We start from the raw sequence: 14693 nt of genomic DNA on the forward strand, positions 1-14693 counted from the left end.
GATGCAGGACCAGCGACCGCTCTCCACGACGGCGCGCGCTCGACTAATACCCTCCCGCGCCACGCGGCCGCTACACGAGCGCCCTCACGCGTCGGAATGCGGAGCGCCCGCTACGCGAGAGAGCTCTCCCGCCCGAAGTGGAGAGGAGGCGCCCAACACCCGCAGTCACTGAGCGGAGAGAGGAGGAGGAGAGTAGCGCGCGCCCATCTCCCCCCGTTGCTAGGGAAGACGAGGAGCGCGCGCACCCACAGCTGTTGCTATGCGGACGACGGCGGCGGACGATTCAGGCTCGCTTAAAAAGTGCATTCGCACTTAAAATTCGGAGTATGCCTCAACAATTACTCATGAGATGACACTGCGAAAGCATATTCTTCGGCCGGCTATAGCTCGTAGACGAGCCTTGTTCTATATGTCGAGGTTGTATGCTGTAGTTGACATCGACATTAAGTTCGTCTACGGGCCTTCGCCTATGGCTCGTCTGCGACAGAAGGCTCGTAGACGAGCCTTCAGCCGATGTCGACTACAGCCTACAACCTCACATCGAACGCACTTGCACTTGTTGCAGAAACACTATCCATGCTTCGGCACTGTCTCCATAAAAGCTGAAGGCCAAGCCACACTGTCGGCGAAGCTTCTGATGCACGTGCTCCTTTTCGCGTTCCATTTAAGAGCGAAAGCTCTACTACGCTACATCTTTAAAGGTCATTCATTGCGTCGTAATGACCTTCAGACGCCGGTGTGCAGGCTCGGCCTTCTGTTCTTATCGCTTCGCTTGCTTGGCGCTTTCACGCTGTAGTACCACGTGATCAGGCGAAGGTGAGAAAGTTGCTGAGCCTGCGCCTTATCGCACAGCGGCGGCTGCGCCGTCGGTGCGTTCAGCTGACCGAACGCGAACCACGTGACTAGGCTAGGTTTTAACAAAGGGTTCATTAAAACACTAAGCTGACTAAGTCTACAGAAAAGAAAACTAGAGAAGCACGATGCTCGCAAACGAAAGCGCCACCTTGTCGGCTGCTTTGCCGGTTCTTGGTTCCTAAGTCTGGCCATCAATGGCGCACCGGTTGGGCTGTTCGCGGATGCTCTTCAGCGCAAGCGAAAGAATGGATCTAATCGTCTAGTCCACTCGAACCAATCCAATCGTCCAGCAGATATAGCTAGAGGGCAGGCTGCAAATTCTCAAGGAAAGTCAAACTTTCACTAAACACTTGTGTGCACGGTCTTTGCTTTAGCTCGTGATAACTGGATTTGGAAGTGTCATACCTGGCCAGTTGTTTTTCTATGATGCACGCACTATTGAATATCTGCAAACAATAAAAATTGAGCGGGTGCCAAGTGTTTTAAAGCGAAGCTTTTTACATCTATCCTCCAAGGGGTTCTGTCCGCGACCGTTGGTTTCAACATAAAACTCCCGCAAACAAATATAAGACGTTACTGGCATCGCCACGAATTGAACCTTGAACTAATCGAGAAACGGAGCGAGAGCCCGTTGTCTTACCGATTTAGCTGCGAGCCGACGCGGAGGCGGAGGGGGGGGGGGGGGGGGGAGACAGACTGTGCACTCACCGAGCACATCTGCGGGATTACCCCTTACGTTCTCACTGAATACCACGTGATAGAGTCACGGGACCTCTCGTGCCGCTGGTGCGCTCCGACCACGGCACGTGTAGCGGCCGTGTGCGCGCCTTGCGCATGCGCTACGAGTTATAAAAATTAAAAGAAGCTTACACCAACGCATGGCATTTCACTTCTCTACCGCTGATTTCGTCGCCTCCGTCAGCAGCGGCAGAGACGGCGGAGAAGTGAGATCGTCTAACACCGCGTTTGAGCTTCCTTTTATTGTATACAAAAAGAGTTTCCAATCATGTGTTTAACCAATAAAACTCAACCAACCCCACCGTTCATGAATCATGCATTGATTTAATCTTAGCAAAGAAGATCTCTTTGAAGTAATAAAGGATTTGGTTAGGTAGGTATTGCAATTGTCTCCGGTTTCACTCTTTGTACATCCACGTGAGTGAATTCAAATGACACCGCACGGGCAATCGTTGTGGGTGTCGTTTACAGCTTCGCTTTCGAATTACTTTCACAGGGTGGATTGGCGTGCATGTTTTTGTGTTTTATCTTTGGTGATGCCCACTACTAAACGCATCGCCGGCAATTGGAGTTGAGCATGCGTAGAAGGCTAGCTGTTTTGAGGACGCCTTTTGCGGACAGTCGCCGCCGCGCTTTTCGCGTAAGTCTTCCACGTCCGCCTCTAGCCAACCGACCCAACAAATGCACTAAAAGCCAATCTGGAGAATTATTGCTGTTGAAAAAGCCATGCAAAGAAAGTTACAATGTCTGCTTGCTCCTCGAGCAGTTGATAAGATCTCCTTTTCAGAAAAGATCGCAAAGTTCCGGAACTGGTTTCGCTTCCTCCAGAGCCAAAATCAACCTTCGTCAGACCTCAGACCAGCGCAACATAAGGACCACTGCGATTTAGTTTGAGTAATTTATATACGTTCATAATTTTCTCGCAGAGGCTTCAACTTGTGGTACCGGTCAACATGAATTTTCCGCTTAAAAGTAAAATTATTCTTGTTAAACGTTCCGTATACACGGCATTATGAAAATACGGAATTCATGAAGGATTATTACGAACACAGGCATACCTAATGCAGATATTTCCGCAAACAAAAAAATATTTATCAAACAGGAAACATTTGACACAGTTTTAGTGTGTTAAAGCGCTAAATACGGCAACACTAATATTTCTTATGTTTCCGTATATACTTTTTCCATGTACACCGAATTCTTAGACAGTAATTTGCTGTTTCTGGCGGTCGGGCAGAGATAAAACCGGTGTCAAATTTTTTTAAAACATAATAGCGTTCTCTATTGTCATGTGCTGTGGACACACATCCCTGTTTGTATTCCATTGGTGTATCAGAAAAGGTAAGAATATTGTATTAGCAGAAATCCGTATACACATTACGCGTCAGGGCGGGAAGGCTTCAATATCAGTCTTTTGTTGAAATTGGCTACGCGACCGCCAGGTTTCACGTGACTACTATTCGTGTGCAAGAACAAATTTTGGCCCAAACTTTCCGCTGGTTCGATTCCTTCCAAAAAAAAGGTCACATCCTCCAAGAACCACAAGTAACCACACTCGAAGCGATGGAGCAATATTAGCAAGAGGGCAGGGGCGTACGCAGGATTTCAGTCCAGGGTTTGGGTGCGGAATCAAAGAGGGGGAGATACCTTTAAAGGAGAAACGTCAGCAAAAAACTAAACACGCAAGTACGAAAACCTACAGAAGAAGCCAGTTTAGAAGTAAAAGTACAAAACTTCTGGATGCCACTGGGATGCCATCGACAACAAAATTGATTGATTGATTGATTGATTGATTGATTGATTGATTGATTGATTGAATTTATTTGTTTATTTGCTTGATTGTTTATTTTTGGTGTAACCCTCCAATTAAATCACGCCTACGCCCCCCTGCCCTCTTGCATAATACTGCTCTATCGCTTCTAGTGTGGTTACTCACCGTTTGCTTGGAGAATGGGACCCTTTTTTGGACCACATTTTGGCTACGAGGCGCCCCGTAGCGGAGGGCTCCGGATTAATTTCGACCACCTGGGGATCTTTAACGTGCGCCGAAATCTCGAACACACGGGCGTTCTCGCTTTTCGCCCCCATCTGAAAAACCAGCCACCGCGGGCACGGAATGCTACCATACCCGTGAACTGAGCAGCACAACGCCTGTCACCTAACCAACGCGGCGGGGAAACATGAAAAAAAAAATTGGGCCCATCTCCCCGCGAGGGGGGACTAGAGTAAAATGCGTCGCATAGGGGGTGGGTGTATTGCGTTAACGTTTAGTGTTTGGGGAGTTGGTAGTTAATGCGTTTGTATCAGCAGCTTCTCGACGTAGTTTGAATGAGTCAAGGATATAAGGTGCGTTCGTAGCCTCCCATTCTGTGTCGGCTTTGTGGAGCAGTGGGTCGAGCACCATGTACATTGCGTTCCGCCCGCAGGGTCGAGGGATCGAAACCAGGCGCCGGATAGTATTTTTTTATATAGTGTAGGGGGAGGGATGCGGACTACGACTACGGACGTCAACGCGGGGTGACATCGTGAGTTACAGAAATGCTCTGCATTTTTAAAAAAATGGCCGATTATCGCAGCAAGTTCAGCAGTGAAGCCTCCTCTTAGAAAACATATAACTTTCGATAGACGCTGTTTAGGTAGGCGGAGCTATTGGCTAAGTATATTCCCTTTCATGGTCCAAAACTTCGGTGGGTGAAGGGAAGGGCAGCGCATCCCTTTCGAGTGCATTATCGAGTGCGAGAATTGGCTTTTTTTAGGGGGGCGAAGCCCCTTGGGGGCTGGGGCTGTTGGCGTCTCATGTCGTCGTCGTAATCGTCGTCTCATGTAGTCACGGTACTAAACATCGGGAAACTCCGTTACGTCTCGCCTTGGCGCGCTTCGGAATGCGTACTAAAAAAACACCGGGACACTCGTTTACGTCTCGCGCTAGAGAGTTTCGTGCTTCAAAGACAAGAGACTTTTACAACAAAACTGTATACCTGTACCCCCAACGGTTTCAGGTCCGTTGGCGAAAACGCCAATGCGCCAAGAATACTTATACACTGCATGCTTTCCCCCCTACCCAGTTTTCACCTTAGTGAAGATTGCCCAGGATTTTGCCATTTCTGGAGTGGATTATATGTGCGAAAATACGGCATCTAGCGAGGGACTGCTACTTTTGTAGCCCCCGCTACATGCATTACTCTAGCGTGTATGGTAAGCTTGCATTTCAACTGGTATTTAAACTAATAGTAGCATTAGGCGAGATCTAAAATTTGGACAATGATTCTTCAAGAATACGAAAGTTTCTCGTTTGGGCATGGACGCCCTAAGCAATGAGCGAAATTATATTGTAAGCAATAATCATTTTTTAACTGTGGCAAGCTTATGGACCGATTATTCGTCCATATTTTAACAGCGAAGCTGTTTAGCAATTCGTTGATTCCGGCGTTTAACAAAACTCAGTACAACAATACAAGGAAATCGCTTGCACCGGCAGGATACGAACCTGCGTCTGGTATATCAACGGAGTTATTAGAGTCAGTCGTCTCACCACTCAGCCACGATCATGAGCGAGTACCCCGAAAATCAAACGGCTTATTCACTCGACTGTGGCTGTGGGAAGAGGAATCACGCCACCAGCTCGACACACCACACGTGATAGGTTACACGTTTCACCTGCGGGCGCCTAGTTTAAGTGTGCGCGTTCCGTTCGGTTAGTTATGTTTCTTCGATTTGCTTCTTCGCCGTTATAGTAACAAAAATGGAGTAAAAGTCGTTGCGGCAGCGAAGAAGCAAATCAGCTGCAATCGTCAACTTAAACCGTCGTGATGGCCGTGAATGTTGCGTATAGCTTCGCTACCTTCAAGTCTTACGCGTTAGTGCTTGCTTCCTTCAATTTTCGACCGAACCGTTCACGACAATTAGACAGGATTCCGACATTTCTGAAAAATACAAGCTTTTAGGGGAATTGTACAGCATAGCAAGGTTTCACCCGATCTAAGGCTTCTCATTTTTCTTGCTGCTTCCGCGCACGAAATCACAGATCAACCGCCCTGGCATACCAAATTCCTAAACCCATTCAATAAAGCTTAGCGAAACAGTTTTGTTAACAATTTGAACGAAGAAATTCTGCAAACCAATACTTACGGGAGTGGTAACGTTTCAAACAATGCGATTTCGCGCCCCACTGAGAATTAGGGCAGACCCCGTGGGTAATTCCCGATTCACGCAGCCACCAACCTTTTTCCCGTCAGCTCAGCAGAGAACACCTCGACGAGAAAACACAGGTGGTCTACCTGCGAAACGAGGTTCATCATTTATTAAAATGGTAAGAAGTCTCAGAAACTTGGTTGAAGGGAGACTGGAGTAATACCTGTCACACGAGAAATCTAATGTCATTCAAAATTAATTACGTTAGCTATTAATGGCTTTCGGTTTGGCCGTGCGGGTCTCCACGGTGAAACAAATGTTATTCGATAGTGACAGCGGTGACAATTAGCAAGCTCGCAAAACCGAAAAATTATATATGAAGTGCATCTAGAATGTTTTCATACATAACACTTTTTAAAACATAACAAAGGATTAATTTTTAATAAAACTAAGACAATCACCGGTTTAGATGACATCAGTAGACATCACAAGCCCAAAAAACTCCGCAAAAAATCCGTATTAGAGTAGCGTGCGTATTGGGGACGAGATTTCCTTTTTTGTTAGTTCTTGTTTGTCTTTATTTGAAAAACAACATGAAGGGGAAAATAGAATATATAAGTTTTAAGTTTATCTACAGTTTTTAGGACAGTATTCTTTCGTTTATTACTGAACTTTATTTTCTAGTAACGCGCCACTGCTGTCGAGGCTATTCACTTGGCTGCTGAATGAGCTCCCGAACCTCAGTTAGCCGCTAAATGTCATTCGCTTCAATTGACATTCCGTATTCTCGAGTAGCGCCGAATTATTGCCGTTTAAAGGCAATGACATTTGCTCTAAATTTAATTAGACCTGCCGTGTGACAGGGGTATTAATAACGGTATCTGAAGATCTGAAAAAAAAAATGGCCTCTTGCTTCGCTGCAGACGACACGCATCGGCCGCGCCTGCCACGTAAAGCCCGCTCCCGCCTCTGCCCCCTACCCCTTACATTCTCCTCCTCTCCTATCCCTCTCCTCTGTCCTCTCCCCGCCTGCCTTTAATGTCTGAATAAATCCTACCGTTCCCATCCTCATCTCTCTCCCTTTACTCCGATCCCACTCCTCCTACAGGACCCCTTCTCTCGCCACTCCCTCTCTCCTTTCCTGGCCCTCCCCTTTGCGAAGGGGAGCGAATGTTCCGTAATTTCTAGCTGGTCTGAATCACTAGCACAATGCCATCCCCAAACCTTAGGTAGCTGAAGTACTCTTGATTTGTTGGTAAGCCTAATCCTCCCTAATTAGGCTTCCTGAAAAGAAAAAAGTAGCGACCAGTGACAAACAGCACGCCAGAGATCAAGTTATTACTATACACTGTTACAAGACGTAATAACTTAAACATAATTCCCGATAAGGGAAAGAATTACCAGCGAATTACCAGCCTGCACTGTCGATACTTGCCCATACAAAGACTAAAATCTCAGGAGACCCATAGCTACATTATTGTTCATTTTCCAGATAAACAAGGTATTGCTCGAGGGGAGCTTCGAATCCCAATTCTATTGCACACCCATTGCTTCTCCCGAAGTAAATACGGTATTGAGTCTCCTGGAACATCGAATTCGTCGTGACCAAGTGATAAACACAAAAATAAACAAATTAATTTACCTTCTTTGCATAAACCTGAGTACTTGCGGCAACGACGAATCCGGCGCGCGCAAAGCTGAACGCGCCGGTGCCATGTCTATGCGAAGACAACTGAAAAAAAAAAGGCAAAATAACGGTTTTATATTTGTGAAGAAATATAACCATTTCACAAAGTAAGCCGAAGCACTGGTAGAGTCACAACGACGTTGCACATTGGGTTTCCTTCTTCAAAAGCAGCAGCCACAGTTGATGCTGGCAGATATAGAAGGCCAACAACCGTATACTGGTACAGCTGTTGGCATTTTATTTGAGCCATCACCAATAGGATTACTACCCTCATGTCTTATTGTTAAAATAACTACACTATTCTATCCGTCACCGGTTACCCACGCTCGCTCTTTAGGGTGCATATTAAATCAGCGAATCTACCCCCGTAAATCCCGAAGAAAAATACCGCAGTCAAAATAAAAACATTGCCGCAGCTTCCACTACTGGTGCACGGCTGGAGAAACAGCAGAGCTATGGGCCCCTCTCCCTTCGTCGGAGACCCGGCTCTTGCACCTCACATGGATTTCCGAACTAGCCACTGAAAGTTGTCTATGAATGGCAGGCAGGGATTCTTTTATCCGCAGGCTTTTACATCGCTCCCAAAGCGGACTCCGTTTGCGCGCGCTAGCGCCCGCGGCAACCGGCTCCGCGAACTCGGCGACTGTAGCTCGAACTCGGCGTCTGTGCTCCCCACTTGAGGCGCGAACGCACGTGAACTGGCGGGGAGAACAACAGGCGAGAGATCACACCACGAACGCTGGGCAGAGTGTTCTCGAAGGTCGAGCTGGCCCGCGCCGGGCGCTCCTTACGGGGCGCAGGCTCACGTGTGCTCGGTTTTTTTTTTCCTTGGTATTTTAAAGACGATAGTCTTTCTTGGGCTACTTAAACCCAGAAAGTTTGGTCTGTCTGTATGTCTTTCTGTCTGTCCGTCCGTCTGTCTGTGACTCGATTCAGCCACCCGGCCAAAGCAAAACAATGCCTGCGCAATAGTCTTATATAGTCAAAGCTAAATCTATACCCGTCTAAGTCCGGTGTAATGTTCATACTTGTCAATATTGTTGAAGAACAACAAGACATTACGCATACATAAGACAACAAATTAATACAGAAGTGATATTTGCAGCGTTCCTTTATAAAAAAAATCGTACATGTTTGATTTTGGCGAGAGAAAATACTTCGTCAACTTAAGAAAAAAATATCACTCCGCAGTCGCCTGCTGTCGCCCGCGCCATATAGCTTCTGGCGGCATTTGAAAAAATCAAGTGGCAAGAGTTACGAAAGGTTCCACTAGATAGGTTGCACGTTCTGCTTAGAACGCACGTGGACTAGGCAAACGCGGTTCTATAAACGTTGAAGTAGGGCGCCTCGATTCACACGCGTCTTCGCCGTACGGCAGCGTTGGTATCGAGACACCCGGTTTGGAGCAGTGGAACGCGGGAAATTTAAAATGATTTAAGCAAACCTTTGGCGTCTTTACCTTGGGAGGAGTGCGACGCAACAGGAACAACATGAGAGGTGAGCGGGAAAGCGGAGGGAGGCATTTACTTGGCAAAAGTCAATAAAGACTATCGTCTTTGTTTCTGTTAACGCTGGACGGCGGAAATAAAAGCTCAAACAGCTCTTCTGTTAAAAGAAGAATCACGCAAACTTTCACTGAATTTACCATCCGCATCCCAAAGGAGCCGGTACATGCGTCCCAAAGTGGACCGCTTTGCACGAGCTAATACTCGCAGCAACCGGCTTCGCAAGCGCCAGAGATTCCGCCAAGAACGCTGGGCAAAGTGGTCTCAAAGGTCGAGCTGGCCTACGCCGGGCACCCCTCCCGAGGCACGGTATTTTCTTGGTATGTTTTTTTTACTACTTTATTTCTCCCTATCCCGCACTGTTTTCAGTCACTACCCCATTCGCTACGCCCCTCCTACTCTTCATTTCCAATCCCATCACCACTTCGAATTCCTGCCCTCCCCATCCAATTTTTTCACTCCAACCACTCTCCTCCCCTGCTACTCCTCTCTCTTTCGTGTCCTTCACTCCTCAACCAGTTCTCAGTAATATTTCTCTCATCCTACTTTCCTTCCTTTGACCCCACATTCTCTAATACCGCTATTCCTCCTGTCCATCTTCCACTACGCCCGTCTTTCCCTCTCCCTCCCATAACCCCATCACCAATGAACGTTCTCTTTCTCATCTCCTCCCACTCAATCCCCAAGACTCCAATCAAACCAACACCACCTAGACTATAAAGCCGAAATTCTCTTTTGCGCGACGCGGCCTACGTCATCGGGCTGGGGCGGGTGGGGGCTGATTGAAAAAGTCGGCTTCTTGGCAAAGCACATGGTCGTCTTCCCTGCAAAGCCCAAATACTTTTCTGCTGGCGTCGCCTGCTAGCTTTTCCGTGGGCCCTTCCACCCCTTCCTCTGTCCCCCGTCCCGGCGCAGGTAGGTACGTGCAGGAGCAGAAAGACGCCCATTGTCGCGAGACACGTTAATTGCCTCCCGATGGGGCCCACAAAAGCCCAACGAGAAGGGGACGAAAAGAAAAGGCGCGCCCACTCAGCATAACTTCCCGGCTTATCCTTTGTAGTGGCTGGGCGGCAGGGTTCACTAACCACAACTTACCAGAATTTTCATAGCCACCCCTCACAACAAGTTTCCTTCAGGGCAAAGAGGTTCAAGTAGTGCCACACAGCATGCCCGTGTTTGTGTCAGTTCGCGCAGTGACAACAAATATCGATGTATATTTTGCGGTAGAATGAGAACAGATTGTTTGGTAAATTGTGGACAAAAATAACGTAAAAGTTTATAAGTTACAACCTTTATTTGCAAGCAAGTTCGACGGAGGTTGAATGATACCTACCCCGCACTATTTTCGACAGCGCATGTAAACTGAAACTGCTGTGTTCTCAGTCAGCTTTTTTGTTTTTTTTTTCACTGCACCCACGTGCATGGTACTGCGCGCATGATCCTGACCACGCTTCTTTTCGTGTCTGTCATTTGTCATTCTGCCGGGATGGTGCGCACTATATTTGTGATGCCGAGCAAGTGATCAGTTCCGTGGTGTCGCGGAAATTACACACCAGAGTGTAAAGTGCCGGTGTTTCGGTTTCCTCAAGAGGACGAGTAGCGACGAAAATGGATACGTGCAATACGCCGAGAAGACTTTCCACCGACACTGAACTCCAGGGTGAGCTCCTGCTGAAGCATGTGCTGTGGTGCAGTACAAACATTCTGCTTAAGAACTTTTGTTGCCGACTGAATGACAAGAACGCTGAGTAAGTGAGTCACTGTGTTCACAGCAGCACTGGTGTTCTTTTAGTGCAATAAATCCGTTTAAAGTCATCATAAATGCATTTGTAGTGTTCGATCTGCATGCTTTTAAAAGATAGCTGGTATCATTAGGATGTTTCGCTGCAAAAAAAAAATGGTTTCTTGCCGAGAAGTCACAAAGGCAGTCCTAATAACACATGTTTCACTAATCTAGACGTATTAATTCTCCAATAAATACTTTACGCGCGGTATCAAAAAGTAAATGGCTCAGGATTGACGTGAACTGGTCCATAAAAAAATTCGAGTAATTTTGTGGTGATACTTTTATCTGAATGTGGAGCAACATGCCCTCAAATTTAGGATAAGCGCAATAGTTCGAATGGTCGCATCGTTTCCTGCGAAATACGATAAATAGTCCTGACCCCTTCGAGTTTCAGCGTAGTGTGTGAAGGACTGCTTCTAATGGATTTCAAAAAAAAAAATAAAAGTCGTTATTGAGGAGAAATTTTCTCTTACCAACTCACTCTTTTTACAGGCATCGGCTGCAGACACCTCCGTGCACAATAGAACATGGCAGGGGTATTATAATGGCGTCCACGAATGATCAGCCAGTTAGTCGTATAATAATCCTATTTGTCGGTCATGCTTTGCATTACGCTCTCACAGCGCTTTTTGGCCCATGGCAGTGAAGTTGAATATGGTGTGCATGTTACAAAAAAATATTCGTACTGATGCTGTTGGTACGTGACAAAAAGAACATATTTAAAATAAGAACAGATAAAATTCAAATTTAGCTTTACGTTTAGTCTTTTAGCATGTATTGCATTCTACTGCCCAAAAAATATCCAAAACGAGCTCGTGTGCTTCGTGTGTTAATGTTTCGTGCTTATAACTTCACTTCTAAACTGTCCAACTTCTCCTCGTTTGCGCTTGTAGCTGAAAAACGTGAGAGTTAGTTGCATGTGCAGCACATTTAAATCCCTTGTATACACCACAATGTAATCAATGAGGAGTCTACTATTGTCTTATAGATATATAGTTAGTGCGGTTAATGGTTATACAAAAAAGTATTCGCGAGCAACAGTGCAAACGATTTTTGTGGGCACCGATATGTTTACTCAAACAACACAGCTTGGCGTTACATGGTCGGCAAACTATGGGGTCATGTACAAGCACGGGAACAGAAACAGAATACTACGATCCCACAATTTTTGCAGTGACACGGCACTAAACCTGTTCATTGCCTCCGCTTCCGTGCTCTGCGGGCGGCGCGCGGCCGCCCCTGCCCTGTGACGTCACGGCGGCACTCCACAGGCCTTGAAAGTCTAGGTGGTGTTGATCAAACCCCCGTTTCCACCCTTTCCTTCAGAGTCCGACCATCCCACCCCTTCGCGCTATACACTTTCTGTGCCTCCGTCTCCCTCTCTCTCCTCTCCTCTATTCCCCTCACTTTTTATACCCACTTCCTTCCCCTTCGCCGTCTACACTACTTTCTCTCTCCTCACTAATGACTTACCAACAATTCCCAATGACCCATTTACCGACATTTTGGTTGAGTCGAGTAACATACAGGTAAACCTATTTCCACGTTATGTCTCCGACTTGGCACACATTCCGCGGCGGCCGCTTTTCTGATGGAGCTGAAAAGCAAAAACGCCTGTGTGTACGAGATTTCGGCGCACATTAAAGATCCCCAGGTGGTCAAAATTAATCCGGAGCCCTCCACTACGGCGCGCCTCATCGCCCGCGTTGCGTCGGCGCGTTAAACCCCATAATCAATCAATCAATCGTGTTGGTAGACAATTTGGTAAGGCAATTAGACCACGCTTACAACTCTCTTCAGTGCCCCTTTAGGGACATTTTTATACGATTAGTAATATTCATGAATGGTTTCACAGCTTTATCTTGCTTTTACTTGAACCACTAAAACCCAGCATGTGGCTCGCTCCAATCGCCGACGCATTCAAACATTTTAGTGAGTAAAGATTCAAAATACAGGCGCGGTAACACTTGAGTGACAGGAACGTTTTACACCAGATTCTCAATTTCGAGCGGCAAAGAGGCGCACAACAAAACACTTCGTGCGTGCATCCACAAACTTGCTAAATATTCCCCCTGGGGGAAAAGTCAGAGACTATCAAATCGTACCATCTAAATGATTTAGATATTTTTTGTAGCCTTTAAAATGCGGCGCTTCATTGTCTACAGACAACGACGAATGTATCGTTAGCAAACCTACGAGGGCGCGTTTACTGCACAACAATCCCAACGCTGAAATTCCGACGTTAGTCTGAGAGAAATTGGATTGGAAAAAAACTTATTGTGGCGGTGGTTAAGGAATTTAATTAAGTACGCTCTTGGCACTTCTCCCGCGTTAAGGAGGCCATAAAAACAAATGACAATTTTGTTCATTAAAAGCCTACGTTCTACCGATAACAAGGATACAGTGGAAACTCGTCAATTTGGGCGCCATTAATTCGGAATTTCGGATAATTTGGCGTTCCCTTCAAAAATGCTCATTGCGATATGCCAGTAGACCGTTATTTCGGCCCAAATTTCCGCGCGCAGCTCTTAATTCGGAGTGAGGCCTTGTTAGCTTTGTCTAGTTGCATAAGCCGGCAGTAGTTGTGTCACATTGTTTCAGACATAGCGAATCTGTCGTCCGCTGTGCTCAAAGCTTGGAGAGAGAGAGAAAAAAAAAACATTTTAATCAGGTCAATTATGAGAGTGGAACCCTTGTCCGGGAATCCATGCGTTGCCCTAGCCGTCCTGGCCCGTGTCACCAGGAGAGACTGGTCCTCCGCTTGACAGCTGGTCATAACTCTCCAACAACTACAAGCGGGGACCAGCGTAAACCCGGTTCGAATGAACTTAGCCTTTCCGACACAGTACACCGCTCTATGCAAATTTTGTGCAGATCTAAGTACCCTCCAGCATATAATTATGGAATGTGCGATACTACGGCTCCAGAAGAGGAGGATGACAATGGCACAATCGTTGATCTGCTCCCCCCCCCCCCCCCCCTTGGAAGTTCATCTTGCAAACTACGTTGCCACTGATGGCGTTGTTGTCGCTGGCCAGTTAAGCGATGATGGGAGAGTCAAGGATTCCCTCGGTGTGGCGGATGAAGCAGATGATAAAACACCAGCCGCGCGCGATGTCGTACTCCCTCCCGGAGGGTCGAATGTGCGGCTGATCTCGCTGTTCCGGATTCTGTTACGATGCTCAATGCAACATCGATCTTCACGGATTGTCGCACGTCCGAAAGCTTCTTCGTTCCACCCAGCTACACGCCAATAGACAAATTAGGATCCTCGCTTTCTTGGCAAAGTGAATGTACGCGTAAAGGAATTGTGAATGTGCTGTTTCTGTCGTTCATTCGATAATTCGACATTAAGGAAATTAGTGCATTTTTCTTCCTTAGCCATTCGAATGAAGAAGCTTTCACAGTGCCAACGTTATGGCAAACTTCAACAAAATAACCAAGACAATAAAGGAAACATCAAGCGGCGGCGACTCCTCCGCGCAATTTCCTGAGATTTCTCTATGCGGTCATTATTTCTCCATGACGTCACAGTCTGCGATTGGCGGAAGACAACCTAAGCCACCAGTCAGAAACATGACTGGACAATTGTTGTAGGGTCTCTAGTTCCGTTATTGTATCACTTAAATAGTAACGTGAATACTAACCACACCGGTAACCACCGATAACTGTTTTTCTGCTCGCCTGTGTTACGTCGCTGTAGCGGAAAATTCCAAAGTTGTTGATTAGTTGTTGCGTTCTTTTTTTGGTTAAAAGAGTCTTTCGTAGCGGTAATGGGGCCACATGAATTTATACCCCTGTCACACAGGCACTTTCAAACTGAATTGAAGCGAAGCGCGATTGCCTTTTCGAGCGCGCTCGACGCGCCGCCCCTGCTACACGGCACGTTTCGATCCCGATTGAGAAGTTGCACCGGTTGCACTCACGCACGCCAGGCGGCGCCACTAATGTACTTTGCGGCCGGTGTCTGGTAACTTTGCGCGGTCGTAGG

The 14693-nt window shown here is 46.8% G+C and overlaps 1 protein-coding gene across 1 annotated transcript in view; it reads right to left on the reverse strand.

Moving 5' to 3' along the window:
- The window catches only part of LOC144138100 (uncharacterized), a gene marked incomplete in the record, with an annotated part of 108405 nt that overhangs the window by 41774 nt on the left and 51938 nt on the right, over window positions 1–14693 (reverse strand). The window contains 2 exon segments of the mRNA XM_077670192.1: window positions 5815–5870; window positions 7367–7456. Of these exon segments, the coding sequence (XP_077526318.1) occupies window positions 5815–5870; window positions 7367–7456 (146 nt within the window).

Source organism: Haemaphysalis longicornis, unplaced genomic scaffold (genome assembly GCF_048455015.1).
Source record: "Haemaphysalis longicornis isolate Haplotype H1 unplaced genomic scaffold, Haemaphysalis longicornis Haplotype H1 scaffold_5, whole genome shotgun sequence".
Lineage (NCBI taxonomy): Eukaryota > Metazoa > Arthropoda > Arachnida > Ixodida > Ixodidae > Haemaphysalis > Haemaphysalis longicornis.